This window comes from Peromyscus maniculatus, chromosome 4 (assembly GCF_049852395.1).
Source record: "Peromyscus maniculatus bairdii isolate BWxNUB_F1_BW_parent chromosome 4, HU_Pman_BW_mat_3.1, whole genome shotgun sequence".
NCBI classification, from domain to species: Eukaryota; Metazoa; Chordata; class Mammalia; order Rodentia; family Cricetidae; genus Peromyscus; species Peromyscus maniculatus.
This window is the reverse complement of record NC_134855.1, coordinates 96,773,930-96,795,201: the sequence shown is the minus strand read 5'-3', so window position 1 is coordinate 96,795,201 and position 21,272 is coordinate 96,773,930. Positions and strand designations below refer to the sequence as shown.

General features: G+C 49.4%; 1 protein-coding gene across 4 annotated transcripts; it reads left to right on the top strand.

Annotated features, from left to right (window-relative positions):
* Positions 1-843: 843 nt before the first annotated feature.
* Rmdn3 (regulator of microtubule dynamics 3) lies at positions 844-20,999 on the top strand. Of its 4 annotated transcripts, none has more exons than XM_006979210.4 (13): positions 844-949; positions 1,261-1,454; positions 3,640-3,832; positions 4,584-4,727; positions 12,381-12,666; positions 13,759-13,861; positions 14,962-15,022; positions 17,416-17,491; positions 17,632-17,709; positions 18,348-18,446; positions 18,902-18,955; positions 19,452-19,532; positions 20,259-20,999. In XM_006979210.4, the coding sequence occupies exons 2-13, from the start codon at positions 1,268-1,270 to the stop codon at positions 20,310-20,312; spliced, it is 1,416 nt and encodes a 471-aa protein (XP_006979272.2). In that variant the 5' UTR covers positions 844-949; positions 1,261-1,267; the 3' UTR covers positions 20,313-20,999. The 4 variants fall into 4 exon arrangements, with proteins under 4 accessions (XP_006979272.2, XP_015853378.2, XP_076426482.1 ...); XM_015997892.3 differs by having other exon boundaries at positions 1,261-1,466; XM_076570367.1 differs by lacking the exon at positions 19,452-19,532.
* Positions 21,000-21,272: the final 273 nt, after the last annotated feature.

Genomic DNA, 21,272 nt, shown 5'->3' with positions numbered 1-21,272 from the left:
TTGTTTGTTTTTTTCGAGACAGGGTTTCTCTGTGTAGCTTTGCGCCTTTCCTGGATCTCACTCTGTAGACCAGGCTGCCCTCGAACTCACAAAGATCTGCCTGGCTCTGCTTCCCGAATACTGGGATTAAAGGCGCAATTTTTTAAAAAAATTTATTTTTATTTATGTATTTAATTTTTCGAGACAGAGTTTTTCTGTATAGCCCTGGCTGTCTTGGAATTTGCTCTGGAGACCAGGCTGGCCTCGAACTCAGAGACCTGCCTGCCTCTGTCTACTGAGTTCTTCGATTAAAAGAGTGTGCCCGGCTTTAAAAGTTTTTTGGGCCAGGGATTCGCTATGTAGCCCCGGCTAGCTCGGAACTTGCAGTTATCCCCCGGCAGCAGCTTCCATGACCTGACGCTGGTTTTTGTCAGCTGGCAGAAGTCCTTGTGGTTTTTGTCAGCTGGCAGAAGTCGGGTCCAAGGACGTAGGGACGGCTTGCGGAGAACCAACAACCGACCTGCGCTAAAGTCATCTGGCAATGGCGCTGTTGGTTAGGGTTTAGTAAATGGTTTGAATAGAAAATCCGTAAACGACTAAATCAGCCCGAAATAAAGACAGTGTTAGGAAGAAGTGGAGGGCGGCGTCTTCCAGGTATGGACTGCGTGAGATGTGCGGAGCACATTCTGGGCGCAGCACCGAGGGACCCGCGTCGGGGCAAACGGCGCCCGCCCAGGAGCCTGGCGCCCCCCAGCCCCAACTCCCCGGCCTCCGCCGCCTCCCGCACAGGCGCACAACGCGACCGCAGCTGTGGCCCCGCCCCTAGAGCCCGGGCGGGAGGCGGGGCCTCTGCGTCATCTCCATGCGCATTCTCACCGTGCTCCGAGCAGGTGGCGCGGGTTAAGGCCGTCACGATCATTGACAGCGTGAGGCCGGTGTGGCTGCTATTGCTATGGTGGCTGGCGGCCGGGTAAGGGTCTGAGTTGGTCTCCTGCGGGGCCAGAGCGGCTTCGGGGGCGCCGGGAGGCCGAGAGTGTGCAGCGGGCTGCGAGGCTGCCGCGTGCAGTGCAGCGGGAGGCCAGGGGCGCGCTGGAGCAGAGCGGCTGCCCCCTGGCTGGGCGTCTGTCTGTGCCAGGGAGCTGCGGCATCGGAGGGGCCAGGCATGGGTGAAGCTGTGGGCAACGGGGCCTGCCTCCCGGGTGGAAGACCAGGCTAATGACTCTCTCCCTCTCGGTTCGCTCCCGGTTTTGATTTGTTTTTTCTTTTTTACTCGGGCTGCAGGTGCACTATGTCTAGACTGTCGGCCCTAGGCGGCTCCCGCGCCGGGTTGGGACTGTTACTTGGTACTGCCGCCGGCCTTGGATTCCTGTGCGTCCTTTATAGCCAGCGATGGAAACGGGCCCAGCGCCATGGCCGGAGCCACAGTCTGCCCAATTCCCTGGACTATGCGCAGGCTTCAGAGAGCGGACGCCAGGGTATGAGCACAGGTCATTACTTACTGATGACCCCGGGGATCGGGCTGTCTTTGGCAGGGCAGGTGAACTGGCCCGTTGGAAGAGCTGAGTTTCACTCTTTTAGGAGAACGTATCGAAAAGGACAGCTGCCCTCTTTCCTCTGATTCCAGGAAAGCTTAGTGCAAGAAGACTGTGTACCTTTCACTTTTAGTTCTGGTCACGCTCATGAATGTGTACTAAGGCATTTGCGTAGTGTTGGGTGAGGGGTGTGATAGACAGGAAGAGTCTGAAAGAAAGAGAAAGGAATAATCTTGTAGGAATTAAACGCTCTGATAGTTTGACTAGCAAATTATGTATTCAAATGTGAAGGGCATTTGGAGAGTAATCAATCCAAGTTTTAAAAATCCTTTTCATGAAGGAAAATTCAGAGGGATTGTGTAACTTTCCCAAGCTTGTTACAGAGTAAGTGGTAAAACTGGACCTGGTCATCTGGTTCAGTGTTCTTTCCACAACATGGGCTGAGAGCACACTCATGCAACCGGAGCCCCGTGGCCGAAAGCCAGCAGTAACAGGTGAAATGTGTTTCATTTCATAAAAACCCTTTAGGTTAACTCATTGAGCAAAGCATTTAGGGCTTGGATCTCTCCCTCTTATTTGGACAATAGAAGCTTGCTTAGGTCTTCTCATTTCATGTTGACTGAAAATGTTTTCTCGGACGACCAGTGTAGTCAGATATCCTCTTAACTCTGTGCTAACTGGAAATGTTAGTTCTGCAAGAGTGTTCCCAGACTTATCACCCTAGATTGCAGCTGTCAGCATTTGATAACATGGTGGCAACGTGGCATGGCCAGTGTCCCGTCTTTCTGCCCTTCCCTTGTCCTTTGCCCGTTTGTAATTTTTCAGTCGGGGTCTGTTCTCCCCTGAGGTTGGGAGAAAGCAGACACATTCTAGGTATAGTCCTGAGCACTGCTGGCCTAGGTTGCTCCTAGATTTCCTTTAACAAGGGGTGTATGTGTGTCTGCTCCGTGGGCCCTCCTTGAGTTCTCCCCTTGTGCATATTCCAATCCAGCTGCTTTAAATGGCTACCAAGTTCTGAAATTTCATTGAGCTCAGTTCAGGGTGAGCAGGTTGAGCTTGGCAATAATCTTTTTCTCATGGAGTTTGGCCAGTGTTTTTCCATGGACCTTTTCTTTGTGACTGCCCGTTTTCTTTTTGCTCCTCTCTGATGATACTCATGGCCTGAAGAGAGGCAGTTTGTTATTCGTTGTGAGATCAGGATTTGAACAAACCCAATTTTTGTTTTACTGTGTAATTAGTATTGACTGCCTGGTATTTGGCACTATAAAGCCAGAGACATTTTTTTCTTTTTGTATTTTTGAGACAGGGCTTCACATAGCTCAGGCTTGTGTCAAACACTCTGTAGCTGAGGCTGGTCTTGAACTCCTGATCCTCTTGTCTCTACCTCTGAAGTGCAGCCACTCCTGCCAAAGGTCCTTCTTTGATAAGAGAACAGCTGTCCTGCCTTCTAAGTACCACACCCTTGCCGGCATTTTACATGAGCTGCTGTGTTCTAAAGGTTCTTTGAGCAGACAGCCTTTCTTTAGAGATCGGGGACATAAAGGCCGTGTGTGTGTGTGTGTATGTATGTATGTGTGCATGTATGCACGCGCACCGATGTGTCGCGGGGTGGGCACACCGAGGTGGAGGTCATAGGACTACTTGCAGGAGTGATTCCCTTCCTCACCATGGGGGACTGGGGCACTGAACTTAGGTCATCAGCTTGAGCAGCAGCAAGTGCTCTTGTTCGTGAGTCATCTTGTTGGTCCAGACATTTATGTTTTCTTTCTGTTTTTTTCTGGATAGTGACTTGGAACTTGTACTATGTCTTAGCTGTGGAATGTGCATTCTCAGAGGCTCAATTTCTTCTCTGTAAATTGAACTCCAGGAGAAGCAAGTGACCCAGCATAGTGTTGCATGCCTTTAAACTCAGAGCTTGGGAGGCAGAGGCAGGTAGATCTCTGCCTGGTCTGTCTACATAGCAAGTTCCAGAACAGTGGGGGCTACATAGACGCTGTCTAAAAACAGAACAAGAGAAGTAAATGCTCTAGAATCCTAGGTTTGAGGGTTTATTTATTTATTTTTATTGTCCCCCTCCCCCCTCATTGTATCCCATGGGTGACTCTGTCTTCTGTTTCCCTTGCTTCAGGGATGCAGTTGCGGGCCGTCCCAGGGGAAGCTGGCGATGCCGCGGTACTGCCCAGCCTCCCACAGGAAGGACAGGAGAAGGTGCTGGACCGCCTGGACTTTGTGCTGACCAGTCTGGCGGCGCTGCGGCGGGAGGTAGAGGAGCTTCGGAGCAGCCTGCAAGGGCTGGCCGGGGAGATTGTTGGGGAGGTCCGGTGAGTGACCTGGTCTCTCTTGTTTTGCCCAATCCCTCAACTTGTCCTGGCTCCTACAGCTTTTTCAGCTGGAGTGTGTTCTGCCTTTTCTGGTCTCTCTAAGGAACAATGTTGCACGAATCCTAAATAGTCTTATAATAAAAACCTGGAGCCAGATATCAGGGTGAAAGCTGAAAGATCAGAGAAGCAGAGCAAGCCACAGCTGCCACCTCTTACCTCACCAACTCCTCAGCCTGAAAGAGCCTCTCCAAGAGTTCCTGTCTCCTCCTGCCTTATATTCCTTTCTCTGCCCAGCCATATCGCTTCCTGTTTCAGCCTTCCTAGTGCCGGGATTAAAGGTGTGTGTGCCCAGGTGCTGGAATTAAAGATGTGTGCCACCACTGCCTGACCTCTGTGGCTAACTCTGTGGCTGGCTCTGGCCTCTGATCTTCAGGCAAGCTTTAGTTCTTAGATTACAAATATATCAGCACAGAACAAGCCCATTTTATAGTTGCTAACCCAGTGTGGAAGAAGCTGCGGATCTGGTTCCTTCCTTTTCCCAAGAGCCTGGCTGCCCTTGTGCCCTTTGGCTCCTGCCGCAGCCTCGCCCTCTTTGTTCCTCCCGATTTAGTCCGCCAGACAGCCGCCCTGCTCTCCTGAGAGCACAGACCCAGAACTTTCTCCTTCCTTGGTCCTTGACTGGGGGAGGAGTGAGGGAGAGACAGGCTGCATGGGTCCTAACGTGCCCTCTGGGATATGCCCCGCTTTCCAGATCTCACCTAGAAGAGAACCAGAGAGTGGCCCGGCGCCGCCGCTTCCCTTTCGCCAGGGAGCGGAGCGACTCCACGGGCTCCAGCTCCGTCTACTTCACCGCCTCCTCGGGGGCCGCGCTCACAGACGCCGAGAGCGAAGGAGGGTGAGTTGGCTCCTGGAGGCTGTGAGTGCAGCTGCATCGTCCTCGTCAAAGTACCAGTTATCCAAATCCAAACCAAGGTGCCCTAAGTCATCTTTGAATAAAAGTCGGGGTATGACTGAGTGGAGACAGCTTCCCGGTTGATGCCATCCAGACAAATAGCAATGCTAGCAGTTGTTATTTCTCTGAGTTGACTTCTTTTATATTATTTTAAAAAATACAGTTTATTTTATGTATATATTTTTCCTCTATGCATATAAGTGCATTGCTTGTACGCCCGAGGCTTGCAGAGGTCAGAAGAGGGCACTAGATTCTTCTAGAACCAGAGTTACAAATGGTTGTAAGCAGCCATGTATGTCCTGGGAACCGAACTTGGGTCCTCTGCAAGATTAGCAAGTGCTCTTACTTGCTAAGCCATCTCCCCAGCCTAGGGATTTTTTTTCTTTTTCCATCATTTTTCTGGGCATTCTTGGGCTTGCTGAGCATTATTTTATAACTTCATTCTTTCCTTGAGTGGCTGAGCAGGCTGTGCCCAGTCTGGGAGTCTGTCATGTATGCCCCTCCCCGGGCCCCACTCTCCTCCCGGAGGAGTCTGGTCCATGCTGTCTTGCATCCGTACAGTGGGGAGGTGACTCTTGAGCGCTCAGCAGATTTACCATGAGGCGAGGTTATAGGATTTACCATGAGGCGAGACCGCAGCGGGCAGGACAGTCTCTTTCAAGCTTGGTCGAGGGAAGGACTTTTTCATTTTAAGCCACAGCTCCGCTCTGAAACTTCGGTCCGAGGACAGTCTGACACTGTTGGTGGCGGCATTTACCCCATGTGCCGCTGGTGCCGGTCACCCAGCTGGTCTTCAGACTTAGAGGCTGATTTTTCTCCTGGGTGGCCTCTGTTGACCTTTGTTCCTCCTCAGGGAATAGACTGGGTCAGAGAACAGCCAAACTTCTGTCAGGCCAGAGTGGCTGAGCTAACTAGAACAAGCCCATGGCAGCTAGAAGTTAAAATCAGCCATTCAGGATACTCCGGAGCAGATTCGTCCTTTAGCAGGCACACCTTGTAACACCAGGTGCCATTCATTTACTTCCTCGGATGTTGTCTAAGCACCTGAGTGTGTTCTCCCACTTAATCCTCATGATAATCCTGTGACCCAGGTTCGGTTTCTCAGATGGAGAACTTGAGCTGACTGAGGTTTGACACTCAGACCGGGGTTCTACAAGTGCCAAGGGCAGACTTAGTGTGTCTCCTGCTAATCCCTCGTCCTGACGATCTGGTTTATCTGCAGCCGTGTTGGAGTCCATGACCTGAGGCGTGATTGGTCTTCAGGGCACACAGGGCTACCATTAGCACATATGTGGCCTGTAGCCCTTGGGAGTTCTTCCCATTGACTGAGATGCCACAGCTCAGTGCCCAGGAAGGGCCCGAGGTGCAGCAGTGGTTCCTCTTTCTTCAGTCTTGTTTGTGTAGGAGGCTGTCATTTTCTCCTGCTTCTTCCTAGTCTTCTTTTCACGCTGGGTGGGAATCAACCCCAGGACCTCTGTGTGCCAAGCACATGCTCTGCCATGGGGTTGCATGCCTAGTCCCTCATTTGGTTTTCCTACAAAAATTAAGAATAAAATTACTGTCCTTTTTCATGTTCCTGCCATTGGTCTTTAATGGCAGGTTTTGGTTTTGGTTTTTCAAAACAGGGTTTCCCTGTGTAACTCGGGCTGTCCTGGAACTCGCTCAGTAGATGACCCTGTTGTATGTAGCCCAGGCTGGCCTCGAACTCACAGAGATCCGCCTGCCTCTGCTTCCCAAGTGCTGGGATTAAAGGCGTGCGCCACCACCGCCTGGCAGAACTAGTTTTTTCAGTGTCCCCAACAGTGTTCTGTCAGGAGATGCTTCCTTAGACTATGTTAGAGGCAGGAACAGAGATAACCTACATTTAGGTTGCATCTAAAGAACTGACTGCGATTAAGGAGCCTCTCTGTGAAACCTGACGAACTAGGTCACTTGAATGGGAGACGATGGTGGAGCGTTTTCATGTGTATGGTCTCTGTATATGTGTGTCTGGAGGCTAGAGAGGACTAAGGATGTTCTGTTATGAGTCTTCACTTTACCCTCCAGACAGGTCTCCCACTGACCTGGGGCTAGGCTAGTGGCTAGTTAGCCTGGCGAGCTTCCTGTCTCTGCCCCCGGAGCACTGGCACACTGCCTTACAGGTGCACAAACATCATCTGGCTCCTGGGGATTTGAACTGAGGTCCTCATGACTGCGCAGCAAGCCCTCTTCTCAGTTGAGCCTTCCTCAGCTCTGTGGAGCCTCTTTTGAGGGATTGGTATTTGTTGATGTGTATGCATTTGTGGCTGTGTAAATGTATATGCTCCACATGTATGCAAGAGCCTGCGTAGATCAGAAAGGGGGCACTGGATCCACTGGACGGGAGTTAGCTGCTGTGTGGGTGCTGGGAATCGAACCAAGATCAGCAAGAGCAGGTAAGAGTTCTTAACTGCTGAGCCGTCTCTCCAGCTGCGTGAGCTTCATTTTTTAAAAAGATTTCATGTGTGTGAATGTTTTGTTTGTGTGTATTTAGGTATTTGTGTATACCGTTTGTGTGCCTGGTGCCTGAGGAGGGCATAAGACCTCCTTGACAGAGGTTAATGGATGGTTGGTTGGGAGCCATCTTATTGGTGCTGGGAACCAAGCCCAGGTTTTCTGCAAGAGCAACAAGTACTCTTAACCACTGACTGAGCCTTCTGTCTAGTCCCTGGTTGACCTTTCTAAGAGTGAAGAACAGGTCGGGCAGTGATGGTGGCGCACACCTTTAATCCCAGCACTCAGGAGTCAGAGGCAGGTGGAGCTCTGAGTTCGAGGCCAGCCTGGTCTACAGAGTGAGTTCCAGGACAGCCAGAGCTACACCGTGAAACCCTGAAGAGCAGGAGGAGAGATTTTCTCGAGCTGAAAGTGTAAAACTCAGACTGTTCGTAATTATTTGTTTGCTTCTATTTCTTTATTTTTATTTTTTTTGAGATCGGGTTTCTTTGTGTAGCCTTGGCTGTCCCAGGACTCACAGAGATCCACCTGCCTCTGCTTCTTGAGTGTTGGGATTAAAAGCGTGTGCACCACCGCCCGGCTCACTTTTGTTGTTTTTTAAAGAAAAGTTTAGCATAGAAGAGAGACTGGGCGGTGACAAGAACACCAAAGCCCTATTCGCCTGATGATTTAAAGAAATCATCCAGGCTGTGGCTCAGCCAAGTAGGGTAGTACTCTCGGCAGCTGAGCACTCAGGAGGTCGATGGTTGGAAGTTCAAAGCCAGCCTAGAGTTAGAGGAGTAAGTTTGAGCCTAGCGTAGACTACTTCATAAGACCACGTGTCTTCAAAAGTGACATAAACAAGTTCATCTCCTGGTTTCAATGGGCCAGAGTGGGTGCCTTACTGCATGGGTGCCCACTGGAGCATCCATGGCCACAGGAGCAGGGTAGGTCAGCAGAGGGACAGATGCCTTTCTTAATTACAGCTGCACTAGGCTCAGCCCATGTCTGATCCTGTGGCATGGGAAAGCTGCTGGTGGTGCAAGACTCTGGCTTAGCTGGCTGCTATCTGGGGCAGTGGCCATGGGGAATCATTTTTTCATCATAGTAGATGCCATATAGGTCAAGGGGAGATTCTGGGAGGAGGTCATAAACTCTGAAATGGCTTTAAGCATGTGTACCTTAGGGAGGAAAGATGCTTGAGGGATGATTCGGTAGGCTATTCCATTGAGAGCTGATCCCCCACCCACCCACACACACACCAGCCCTCGGCCCATGATGACTTCACTAGAATCTCCCCATGCCTGCTTCAGACCAAGCCTGTCACATGTGCTGGCTGCTCACTGGCCTAAGACAGGCCATCTTCTGCTTCTTGCTCCATGCCTTTGCTTATTCTGTTTGTTTGTTTTGCTTTTGCAAGACAGGGTTTCTCTGTTCTGGAGCTTTGTAGGCCAGGCTGGCCTCAAACTCAGAGATCTGTCTGCCTCTGCCTCCCAAGTCCTGGGATTAAAGGCGTGTGCCACCACCGTCCAGCTGCAGTCTTTCTAAAATTTATTTATGGGGCTGGAGATGGCTCAGCGGTTAAGAACACTGGCTGCTCTTCCAGAGGACCCGGGTTCAATTCCCAGCACCCACATGGCAGCTAACAACTGTCTGTCACTCCAGGATTTGACACCCTCACACAGACAAACATACAGGCAAAAACAACAATTCACATAAAATAAAAATTTAAAAAAATTATTAATTAATTAATTTATTTATTTATTTTTACAAACTTTACATTTATTTAATTGCTTGTGTGCGTGCATGCACATGTGTGTGCCACAGTTGCATGGGTAATCAGGGGACAACTTTCAGTAATTGGTTCTCTCCTTTCTTTTCTTTTTTTTCTTTTTGGTTTTTTGAGACAGGGTTTCTCTGTGTAGCTTTGGAGCCTGTACTGGAACTCACTCTGTAGCCCAGACTGGCCTCGAACTCACAGAGATCCGCCTGGCTCTGCCTCCCGAGTGCTGGGATTAAAGGCGTGCGCCACCACCGCCTGACTGGTTCTCTCCTTTCATCATGTGGGTTCTGAAGCTCACACTCAGGTCATCAGGCTTGGTAACATGTGCCTTTACTTGCCAAACTGTCTCACCTACCCCGTATTCCTCCTTCCAAATAAACAAATTTGAGCTTCAGCTGTCGACCGCAGTGGCAGAAGCAGAATCATTGTGCAGGTTTGTGCGTGTATTCCCTGGGCATTGTCCCAAACATGGCTTGATATTTTCCTCAAAACATGCCTTTAAATACAGCCTCCCAGGCGCCCCAGCCAAGCATTTGCGTCTCTCTTTCCTCATTGAGCACTGAACCTCTGTTACTTCAGGTCTTCTGTGGCTTATCTCTACTACGGAGATCCTCCTAGGCTTAGGACACAAGACTGGCCATGTCTCAGTGTCCCAGGCTCAGCTCTGTACTGGGAACTAGGAGGTCAAAGGACATAGTCAGCAGTAGGAATAGACGGTGGGAAACTGAATTGTTAATTTCTAATTCATCAGCTCTCTGTTCAGAACAGCGCGGGGTAGCTTAGGCTCCTGCACACTGTGGGAACTCTGTGTATCTCTTGAGTACTGATCTCAAAAGCCTTGGGGCATGGCAACCAGATGAAATCCTCTGGTAGATTTCCACAAGGGTTGGAGGTAGAAGGTAAGGGAATGCTGTAAGTAGAGTAACCCTGGCACTTAGCAAATCTCTTTTCAGGCCCTAAGAAGCCATGGATTGTTGCCATGATGTGAGGCTCGGCTTGGTGTGACAGAACTTGAGGTGGAGCTGAGGTACAAAGCTCTCCGCTGGCCTCCTGCTTCATGGGGCCCTATTAGCTCTTACTGTGGTGGCATCAAGGCCCGTCTCACCTCTGCAGCTCCTTGGGATGTGAGTTCTGGCCTTCCAGGCCCAGAGAAAAGGCAGCAGAACCAGAGCAGTACCCCAGGAGTGCTGGACGCACAGTCTCCCTTCTCTAGCAAAGAGAACCACTAGGATTTCAAGTTCCACACCAGTTAAATTTCTTACCCATTTTACTTTGGCCCTGGCTTAATCCTCTCCTCTGGGCAGGTTATTGCCCAGGCTCTTTAGGAGTGGTTCTAGCTTGCCCTTGTGTGGTCTCTCATTCATCAGTACTCAGATTGGTTATAAAGTCTGACACTTTCCCTTGTTCTTTTCACCTCTGAGTTCGTACTGCAAACTGCTAGAAGGGAAGGATATGAGGCTGATCTTTAGATGTCACGCAGTCTGACCCCATCTGACAGGGGTGGCCCTGGCTGCCCTGGAACTCGCTATGCAGACCAGACTTGGTCTCGAACTCAGAGATCCACCTGCCTCTGCCTCCCAAGTGCTGGGATTAAGGTGTGTACCACCACTGCCCGGATATTTTTTTTAAAGACAGGATCTCTTACTGGCCACAAGGGTAGACTAGCCAGCCAATGAGTCCCAGGATTTAAGGCATGAGCCACTGCTGCCGGGCGTCCTGTGGGTTCTTTAGTTGATGCTCTTGTTTTCAAATAGAACAGAAGCTGCTCTGAACAGCAGCAATCAACTGTTTAGACTGGAGCACCAACTCTGCTCACTCACTTGGTGCCTTCTGGACCTCACCCGAGTGGCTTTATAGATGACTGCGCTTTTGTCTACAGCATTCAGCCAGATGTTAGGCTGTCTCATATGGGCAGAGACTGTTGTTTGTTTTCTGTTGGCCACAGGGAGCCTGCCTCTGTTCTTCCCTCCAGGGAGGAAGAAGGTTTGCTCCCAGATGAAATGTAGAATCTTCCCTGTGCTTCTGGAGGGCTCTCTGGTGTCTGTTTCTGGCCCCTGGAAATCCCACTGTGTCCCAGGCCCATTTCTTGTCTGATTTAACTAGCAGTTAGGGAAGCACCCTCATCAGCTGCTGGTGGACAGAAAACCAAGACACTGGGCTCCCTCTGTAGTGTTGGCTCGTAGAAGTCACCCGGCTTATACAGCTCCAGAGACATTGTCCTGTAGGGATTGTTGGCAGCTGAGGGTGACCTCTGACACCCTTCCACATTCCCATGCGGCTGCTACTGTCAGTGAGGTTTGGTTGACTTGGTCACAGGTACAAGTTTGAGAAAGAGATTGAGAAATGCGTGGCAGTTGCTCATGCCTCAGAGGCTGGCACCCACTCAGGTAAGGTTCTGGCAGATGTCTTTGGCTGATGAAGATGATTACCAAATTTAGCTCATCCGTATGGCTCCGATCAGCTCCACCTGTGTTTCTAGGGTCATTTCCTCCCCACCTCCTCCAGTCTTTCTGTTGTTTCAGTGCCGGGGATCGAACCCTGGGCCTTGTGTGCATGACAGGCAAGAAATCCAGCAACGGTGTATAACAGGCTCCCCCCTCCCCCGCCAGCCCTAGTTCTTTCTGGTTATATTGAAAACGTTTCATTGTGTGTGTATGTGAATGTAGGCACGCCCACGGGCTGGTCCTCCCGGGTCAGCAGATGTGTGCAGCCAGCACTTTTACCCACCCAGCTGTCTCAACACCAGGCTGGCTTCACATGTACTGGGTAGCCAGAGATTACCTTGAATTCCCGATCCTCTTGCCGCTGCTTCCCGAGTGCCGGGATTATAGATGTGTGTCACCACGCTCAGACTGCAGCCTGATTCTCTTTTTAAGATTTATTCACGTACTTTATGTATATGGGTGCTTTGTTGGCATGTATGTCTATTCACCAGAGGAGGGCACCAGATCCCATTACAGATGGTTGTGAGCCGCCATGTGGAGGCTGGGAACTGAACTCTGGACCTTTGGAAGAGCAGCCAGTGATCTTAACCTCTGAGCCATCTCTCCAGCCCCATGCAGTCTAATTCTTAACCATTTCCCCCTTTTCGCTTTCTGCAGTTGGGTAACTAAACAGAGGGATCTTACATTTGACTCTGACCAGCACACATCCCCCAGCTGACTGGACACCTCTTTCTTCCTTGATCATTCCCTGGCCAGTAGTTCAAACTTTCACTTGAAGACTAGTTTCTGCCCTTACATAAGAAACGATCTGGCGCAATGGACAGCAGTGCTGTGTAGTTCCTCTTCTGTGGTTGGAGAACAAACCCTGGTTTTGAGTAAATAATCCCTTCCTAATCCTGTCATTTGATTCTCTGCCAGTTATACAACAGCCAATGCCGAGTCCGACTATGAGCGAGACTCCGACAAGGAGAGCGGGGATGGCGAAGATGACGTGAGCTGTGAGACTGTGAAGCTGGGGAGGAAGGATTCTCTGGACCTCGACACGGAGGGAGCGTCAAGTCCCGCGTCTGGAGCCTTGGAGGCGGACGGCTCCTCAGGCCCTGAGGATGTGGTGCTGCTCCTGCAGCAGGCAGACGAGCTGCACCAGGGCAGTGAGCAGAGCAAGCGGGAGGGCTTCCAGCTGCTGCTCAACAACAAGCTGGCGGTGGGTGAGACTCCGCCGCCTGTCTCCCTTCCTCCTCTGCCCTCTCCTCAATCTGACACTCCCAGGGAAGGAAAAAAACAGAATGAAAAACAAAAAAACCAAGCTGGGCCAAGGTGGTGCACACCTTTAATCCCAGCACTCAGGAGGCAGAACCAGGTGGATCTCTGAGTTCGAGGCCAGCCTGGTCTACAGAGTGAGTTCCAGGACAGGCTCCAAAACTACACGGAGAAACCCAGTCTCAAAAAACCAACCAAACAACCAATCATACAGATACCCCACATGGTTTCTAACCTGACAGACCACATGGGAAGGAGATGGGGTCCTGAAACAGCACTGTCTACCCCACAGCTTCCTGCCCCTGAGAAAGGGCTCTGGTTTTTCCCCTGTAGAGCCCCGAGGAGCCCCGAGGAGCCCCACCTCTCCGAAGGGGAAAACGCAAAGGACCCGACTACGTGTGCCCCTGATTTCCACCCTGCCCCCCCCCCCCCCTGGTTTCTTCTGTTTTCCTTCAGGCAGAGTCTGAATGTGCCTGCCCTACTTGAAGTTTCTATTTGAAGTGACTGTGTAGGTCATTACCGATTCCCTCAGGCCCACAAACCAAATTTACTCTGTAAATTCCTCCCTGAAGTTAGAAGCCACCCCCACCCCTTGAGGCAGGTCTCACTAAGTAGTCCTGGCTGGTCTCAAACTCCAGATCCACCTTCCTCAGCCTCCTGAGTGCTGGGATTAAAGGCGCAGGCCACCATTTCCAGCAGAATTCTCCCTTCTTAGGAGCAGTTTCATATGTCAGCCAGAGACTTCTTTTGCTGTGTCTCATATCTTCTTGGAGTTGACCTTCCATCCTAGCAATAATTGAGGCCGAAATGTTCTTACTCAGTGATTGTGCAAGCTATCAACGAGAGATAATGTCTCCAGTTAACTGCGCATGGCCAGTCGTGGAGTGGGAAGGCCGAGTGTGTGTGTGTGTGTGTGTGTGTGTGTGTGTGTCGGGGATTATACCACTGTCTTAGAAAAACACACAGTGTAGGGAGATGACCAGGGCCCCCATTCTTCATGGAGGAGGAGACTCATTTACTCCTTTTTGGTCTGTAGTATGGAAGCCGACAAGACTTTCTGTGGCGTCTGGCCCGGGCCTACAGTGACATGTCTGAACTCACTGAGGAGGAGAGCGAGAAGAAGTCATATGCCCTAAATGGTAAATGCTGACAGGCACCTGACGGGACTGTAACCAGCTGTGCAGATGGCCCATTGCTTGAGCCCCAGATGCTGTGAGGGCAGGAATAGTGGTTCGTTACTCAGTTACTCAGCGGGGGCAGACCGCTTCCGGGGCCTCTCTCCCTAACGACTCTTAGAGACAGAAGCATAGGTGCTTGTTGTTTTTGATGTTTGTGTCGTGGTCGTAGTGTTCTTTGCTTTGACTTCCCAACCAGAAAGAGCAGGAGCTTTTGCCTACTGCTTAGGACTCTGGAGTCAGCAGGACAGAGATTCGAGACTGGGTGCAGTATGTCTGTGTGCGCCTAAGAGAAGCAGTGTGGGGGATCATTGCCGGCTTCTCTGTCTCTCTCCTGAATCTCTGCTTTGGAAGGTAGAATGCAACCGAGCCAGCCTGCTGCTCTTAGGACTTGGCCTTGTCAGTGATGAAGCAAGAGAACCTGGGAACTTTAAAAGCGAGAATGAACTGGGTGTGGCGGGTCACACCTGGAATCTCGGTACTTGGCAGGAGGACTGCAGTGACTCTGAGGCCAGGACAGGTGCAGAGCTACACAGAGAAACCCTGTCTCGGAAGGGTTTTTGTTAACTCAGGAACCAATGGGACAGAGGAAGATCCCTCTGTTTTACTTTCTCCCACGTCGAAAAACCAAAAAAAAAAAAAAAAAAAAAAAAAAAAATCAAATCCTGAACACTTAGTGATCCATGAGCCTCCTTAAGCCTGTGCATAGACCCTTCAGAGTCAGGTCTGTTGGAGACAGTTCCTGTCGGTTCCTTTCTCATGTTGAAATGCTAAACTTTACTTCAGGAACATCGAGTAGGCATAAGGAGGTGGTGGGTTGGTGCCAGGCACAGCACTGCTTGTAATCGCAGTGCTGAGGAGGTGAAGGCAGAATCTCAAGTTCGGGGCCAGTCTGAGCTACAGGGAGAGCCCATGTCTCAAAACAAAGACAAAGCAGAGATAGCTCAGCTGACGGAGCTGGAGCTAGGAAGCTGGGTGCCAAGCAAGTGGTCATTCCTCCTGCACTGCTTCTTGTGGAAGTGTGCACGGGCGCCCTGTTAACTCTGGGTCTCCCTGTCTTCCAGGAAAAGAAGAAGCAGAGGCCGCTCTGGAGAAGGGAGATGAGAGCGCTGAAAGCCACCAGTGGTAACTATACCCTGCAGGCCAGGGGGGACCAGGGAGACCCTTTGCTCTACCCCGGCCAGAGGCATTGGCTTGAACTAGGGGCTGGGGGCACTAGTGTGAATCCCCACACGCCTCACCATGCCGCAGTCAGGGCAGCAGGGAAGTGTGCTTGGGGAGATGCTTTGGAGGCTAAGGCCAGAGAGAACACAGCTCTGCTCTGCTGGGGCTAAGAGGATTGAGTGTCTCCCAAGAGTCACTCTGGCCACACACTTGAGTTCTTCAGGGAAGCTGGGACAACCTGCACTTCCTGTCCTGCCAAAGCTCTTTTCCCCGGCCGTGATCCCACTGGCTTCTTTGGTTGGTTTGCATGAGAAAAAGATGTGAGCTTATACCCAAGAACTTCAACGATCAACTTAACAGACCTTGATAGCTTCCTGGGCCGAGGGCACAGTACAGTGGTAGACTGCCTGCCTGGCACACATAAGTAAGGCCTTGGTGCGATGCTCAGCACCACACAAAAGTAAAACCCAAAAGAGTCCTTTTGTGGGCTTTTGGGAGACAGGTTTTGCTAACTGGCTTGTGCCGAGGCCAATTCATGTCCTGGGCCTTGATTCCAGCCTTTGTTTTAGTTAAAGAAAAAAAAAGAAAGGTTTGTTCTTCTTCCACTGTCCTTTGCTTTTCAAATCTCTACCCTCAGATTGTAAGCTGAGAGGCTGTGTTTTCCCATCTCTGGCTGAAAGTTTCCCCGCAAAGGTTCTGCTCAGAAGCCAGGTAACTGTTTCTGGGTACCGTTGCTCTCTCTGGGCTCTCGAGGATGAAAACAAGCAGTTGTTTATTTATTTATTTTAAGTTATTCCTAAGGAATAGCTATTTGATTGTCCATGGAAACGAGCCCAAGTGTCTGATACAAACATACCCCTCCACCCCACAAGATATTTTTAGCAAATATATGAAAAAGAAACTTGGGCATGGGAGGACATCATTGTCAACTGCTTCTAGTACGGATGTTTGGGGCAGAGCACAGGCAGTTAAGGCTTTCTTCTGGTCTCTGTGTGTGGTGCTGGGAATTGAAGCCAGAGTCTGGTACTGTGCACTCTACCACTGAACTGAGTTGCCCACATTGCCCTGAAAAGTTTGGGTTGGGGGTGGGGTGGGGTGGTGGGCTGGCTCACGTAGACAATGGCACTTGCAGGGCAAGTCTGGGGACCTGAGCTCCATCCCCAGGATCCATGTAAAGGTGGGAGGAGAGAACTGACTCACGGTTGTCCTCGGACCTCCACACTGTGTGTCATGGAGTGTGTTTGTAAACACACAGTAAGTTTAGAATTCCCATAGTTCAGTGGTTAGGAGCACACACTGCTCTTCCCGGAGACTCCGAGTCAGGTGGCTCACAAGTGACTCTGACCCCAGCTCAGGCACTCTGATGCCCTCTTCTGGCCTCAGTGGACACTGAGCTCACATGCAGTTATACAAACACATTAAATATATGTATATCTATCTTTAAAAACGTTTGCATTCTCCCGGCTTCTCCAGTGGCACTTGTCACGAAACAAAGACCTTACATATGCTAGGCAAGTCCTTTACCCTGGGCGACATTTCCCAGCGCTGTAAGGCGAAGACTAGTTTGTTCCCTGGCAGGGAGGACGTGGGAGAAAGTAAAACAGATGCATCTTCCTGTGTTCCGTTTGACCATGCTGAAAACACACATCCTCCTGCCAATGATACACTCACTACCTGTGTGTTCCTAATCGACAGACTTCTAATACCCAGTCAGGAGGTAATAAAAAGAACACACTTACGTCTCTTGTAGTTAGATGCTGGTTTTTCAGATAGTTTGCAGTACTGAAGTCAAACCCAGAGCCTCACACGATGGCAGATCACTAGGCTGTAATCTAACTACCAAGTTTTCACGATACCTGTGACTATACTGTATGAAAACAGGGACCACTAAAGATCTGGGTTGAGACCTTGTCTGTCTTTGTTTTCCACAGGTTTTGTTATGGCAGCCCTTGTTAGTCTGGTACTTGCTCAGGCTGGCTTCACACTTGACACAGCCTTCTGCCTCAGCTTTCTGAGTGATGCAATTACTGAAATGTGCCATCACACCTGGCTAAATGTTCTCAAGTATAAAGGAGAGATTTACTTTGTGGGTGGTAGTGGGGTGTCCAGCAGGGAGAGAAAGGGCTTAAAAAACAAAAAATAGAACCTAGAATTACTTTGGCGAAGTATTGTAAGCCTACTACTAAGTACTAACTGGGACCATGATGAGTCTGAGGCAAGTATTAGTTACAGGTGAAACATTCTCAGCCATACTTAGGAGAGGGAAGTGTAAGTATACGTGGGTGACGCACTGCACCCCCCCCCTGCACTCCCAGTCCCGCCCTCGTCCCTGAGCTTGCTGCTTCCTCCCTTAGGTATGCAGTACTCTGTGGTCAGCTGGCTGAGCATGAGAGCATCTCCAGGCGTATCCAGAGTGGCTTTAGCTTCAAGGTGAGGACAGGCTTCTTTCCCTTGCCCGGGCCCAGTCCAGGTTCCTTGCGCCCTTAGCCTGGCTTTCCTGCGGTCTTGGTGCTTTGCTGCTCTTTTCTGAGGAACTCCGGGTTTGACGTTAGTTTGTTTCTCCTCCTCAGGAACACGTGGACAAAGCCATCGCACTGCAGCCCGCAGACCCCAGGAATCACTTTCTTCTTGGCAGGTGGTGCTACCAGGTGAGTGTCGTCTAAGGCCTGAGATGTTCCTGTCACACCAGTCTCCAGAAGGTCCTCAACGTTCGTCCTAGTCTGGCTCTATTTCCTCTGAATCCTTCATGCTTTGGTAGATGACCCTGTCGTATGTAGCCCAGGCTGGCCTCGGACTAATCTTTGTCTCAGCCTCCTGCGTGCTGGGCCTACAGGTGTACGACCACCATGTTTAGACCCCGCTTTGATGCAGAACGTTCTGTATTTACCGTTCCCAAAGGAACTTTGTGCCAGCTGGTGACTGCACTGGAGTCACACTTGATAGGCACTCTGCTAAAAAAGCCATGTCCCAGCCCAAGAAACCTAAAGAATTCTGTGCTGTGTATGTGTGGGTGCGCACACAGCATGGGAGTGTGTGGTCAGAGGACAACCTGAGGAACTGGGTCTCTTCTTCAGTCATGTGAGTACTGCAGACTTGGCAGCCAGTGACTTTACATTGCTGAACCATCCTGGTGGCCTGGAATTTTGGCAATGGGATTTCACGTAGCCCCAGACTGCCTCTGAACTGATTCTCCTCCATCTAGTGTTGGGATTACAGGCACACGATACCATGTTTGGCCCAACAAATGTCTTAAAAACCTATTCACACCTTCATTTTTTGGTGGCAGGTCTCTCACTTGAGCTGGTTGGAAAAAAAAACAGCTACAGCCTTGTTCGAAAGCCCTCTTAGCGCCACTGTGCAGGATGCGCTCCAGAGCTTCCTAAAGGTATCAAGAAGGGAACAGTGGGTGGAAGCCAGTGGCTTGTTCCTGGGACCCTTAGCTGGTGAAGCTGTATTTCCTAGTTGGGGATAATTTTGTATTTACCTATTTTGAGGGAAAAACAGAAGTACTTGGAGTTTATAAAAATATTAATTCCCAGACACACTAAATCAATCTTGTGATTATTTTATAGAGCTTTCTTTTTTTTTTTTTAAAGATTAATTAATTAATTTTGTATACAGTGTGCCTTTATGTCAGAAGAGGGCACCAGATCTCACTGTTGATGGTTGTGAGCCACCATGTGGTTGCTGGGAATTGAACTCAGGACCTCTGGAAGAGCAGCCAGTGGTCTTAACCTCTGAGCCATCTCTCCAGCCCTTTATAGAGCTTTCTAGTACCTGAACTTCAGATCAAATTGAATTTATGAACCTCTTAATAAAGTGAGTTTCTTTTTCCTCCAGGCTGAAGAGTTACAGCCAGGATTTTCAAAAGCCGGACGGGTATATATTTCTAAGGTAAATTCACCTTCAACATAGATGGAAATGCTTATGTTGTATTTCTGGGATCTTTTGATGGTAGGGATTAAACAGTCTATGCTCTGCCATACTGTTTTTTGAGAGCTATATTGATCAGATGTTCTCGTAAGATTCTCAATAGTTCAAGCTGACCTTTAACTCATGGCAATCCTCCTGCCTCTGAATGTTGAAGTTATTAGTTGTGAGCCACTGTTCCCTCCCCCCATGGTTTTTCAAGATAGGGTTTCTCTATGTAATAGCCCAGTCTATCTAGAACTCACTCTGTAGACCAGGCTGGCCTTAAACTCATAGAGATCCGTCTGCCTCTGCCTCCTGAGTGCTGGGATTAAAGGTGTGTGCCACCACTGTCCTGCCTTTCTCCCATTTTTTTGAGACAAGGTCTTGAGATGTAGAACACCTGCCTATACTTGCTGGGATTAAAGGTGTGCACTGTCATCCTCAGCTTCTGATCTCTTCTTTTCAATTTTCTTCTCAGTGCTATAGAGAATTAGGAAAAAACTCTGAAGCTAGAAAGTGGATGAAGCTGGCGCAGGAGCTGCCAGATATCACTAATGAGGTAAAATAGTATTGCTTTAAAAACAGCATTTAAAATGTAGCTTTTAGGCTGGCCTCCATCTGACCATCGTGTCTGAGTCTCCCAAGTACTAAGATCAGGTATAGCAGTATACCACAGCTTAGCTTGATGGTACTTTGTGTGTGGATGGAATGTGTGTGTCTTGACTCACGGTCAGGACAACCCTCAGGTATTAGTCCTCGCCTTCCACTTTGTTGAGACAGGGTCTCTGTAATCCATCACCGGGCATCTTCAGCTAGCGGTCCAGAGAGCTTCAGGGGATTGATTCTCCATCTTCTTTTCTCATCTCCCTTAAGAACCCTGGCTACGTCAGCTGTGTTACTGCGCTTGGCTTTGATGTGTTCTGGGTCTGCAGTCACATCCTAATACTAAATGGCAAATGCTTTACGTATTGCCCACCTCCCCACCATGCTCCAGTAAATTTTTTTAAAGAGCCTTTAAATACTGATTTCTGCCACAGAGTCACCTTTCCCAGGGAAGAAAGTTTACCATTTTATGTGGAGTCTCCTGCATGCTATGCGATCTGTCTCCTCCTTTGCTTGAGGTGTGTAAGGAAGAGACAGATTGAATAGACTCTAAGCTATCACAGGGAAAGTTTGGAGGAAGACTGGTAACAACAGCTCAGTGTAGAAGCAAATGGCCCTTGTCAGGGTCTAGTGATTGAGGGAAAGCTTAATTCTGATTCTGTTCTCAATTTTTGTCTCCTAGGATTCAGCTTTCCAAAAAGACCTAGAAGAATTGGAAGTAACTTTAGAAAAATAATCACATTCCAGTGACTTGGGGGCTACTACTTAAACAGAGAAAAGAAAATCAAGTTGCCTTTCCCCCTCTGTGACACCACTGAGTTCAGGAAAGTAAGCAAGACTGGTTTAGGGGATGTCTTGATCCCTGAGGTCTGACTGCTACTACCATCATCCCTCAATTTTCTATGTTATCAGTTAATTTATTATAATCTCTTAATCTAAAATTGGGGATGAACTTGCTGCTTAGGTTTCTGCTTTCTAACTCTTAAGTGAATTCCTGAGAAATCAAGACTGTATAGCCAGAGTTAAGTGTGGAGACAGCCCAGAAGGCCCAGAGCTGAGAGGATGGAGTAGCAGAACTTTCAACTGCAGTGAGATAGAACACCGAAGAGGCACGGCAACCAAGTGTAGGAGTTGTAACCTTCTTTGCTGATATTCCTATTTATTGTCCTGAAGTCATTCCCTGCCTATGAAGACAAGAGGAACCGCCAGCATAGCCCAGCCACTGCCCTCTTACCACCCATCATGTAGACTCCACCTGTATTCTTGGGGTGAGGGCTGGACCACATGACTTCCAGGGTTCTGGCAGCTTCTGGGATGGCAGCACTGGCCAAGGGTTTATAAATATATTTTGGAAGTGACCTGAAGAGGTGCCTGGAATATTTTTTGGTACAAATTTGAAATAAACTAAATTTGATTAGAAGGATATGTTGTCTGTTTCCATTATTTGACAACTTCAGAGTATTTTTCCTTCCACAGAGGAAACAGAAGACAAAAAGCATGTGCATCAAACACTTGGGCTTTTTATCTTTTAAGCAAAAAAAATTTTAGACTTATTTATATGTGAGCGTATGTCCTGTGTGTGTTTACCTGACGGAGGCCAGAAGAGGGAATCGGGTGTGGAGGTCGAGTTACAAGCTTTCTGAGTCATGTGATGTGGGTGCTGGAAGTTAGACTCAAGTTCTCTGGAAGAGCACCA

What these genes read in the sequence shown, in the direction of transcription:
- Rmdn3 (XM_015997892.3), top strand. Translation starts at nt 1,268, where the DNA reads ATGTCTAGACTGTCGGCCCTAGGCGGCTCCCGCGCCGGGTTGGGACTG. An exon ending in TGCTCAACAACAAGCTGGCG is followed by an intron (nt 12,667 to 13,758) that starts GTGGGTGAGACT and finishes TTTGGTCTGTAG; the next exon opens with TATGGAAGCCGACAAGACTT. An exon ending in TGCCAGATATCACTAATGAG is followed by an intron (nt 19,533 to 20,258) that starts GTAAAATAGTAT and finishes TTTGTCTCCTAG; the next exon opens with GATTCAGCTTTCCAAAAAGA.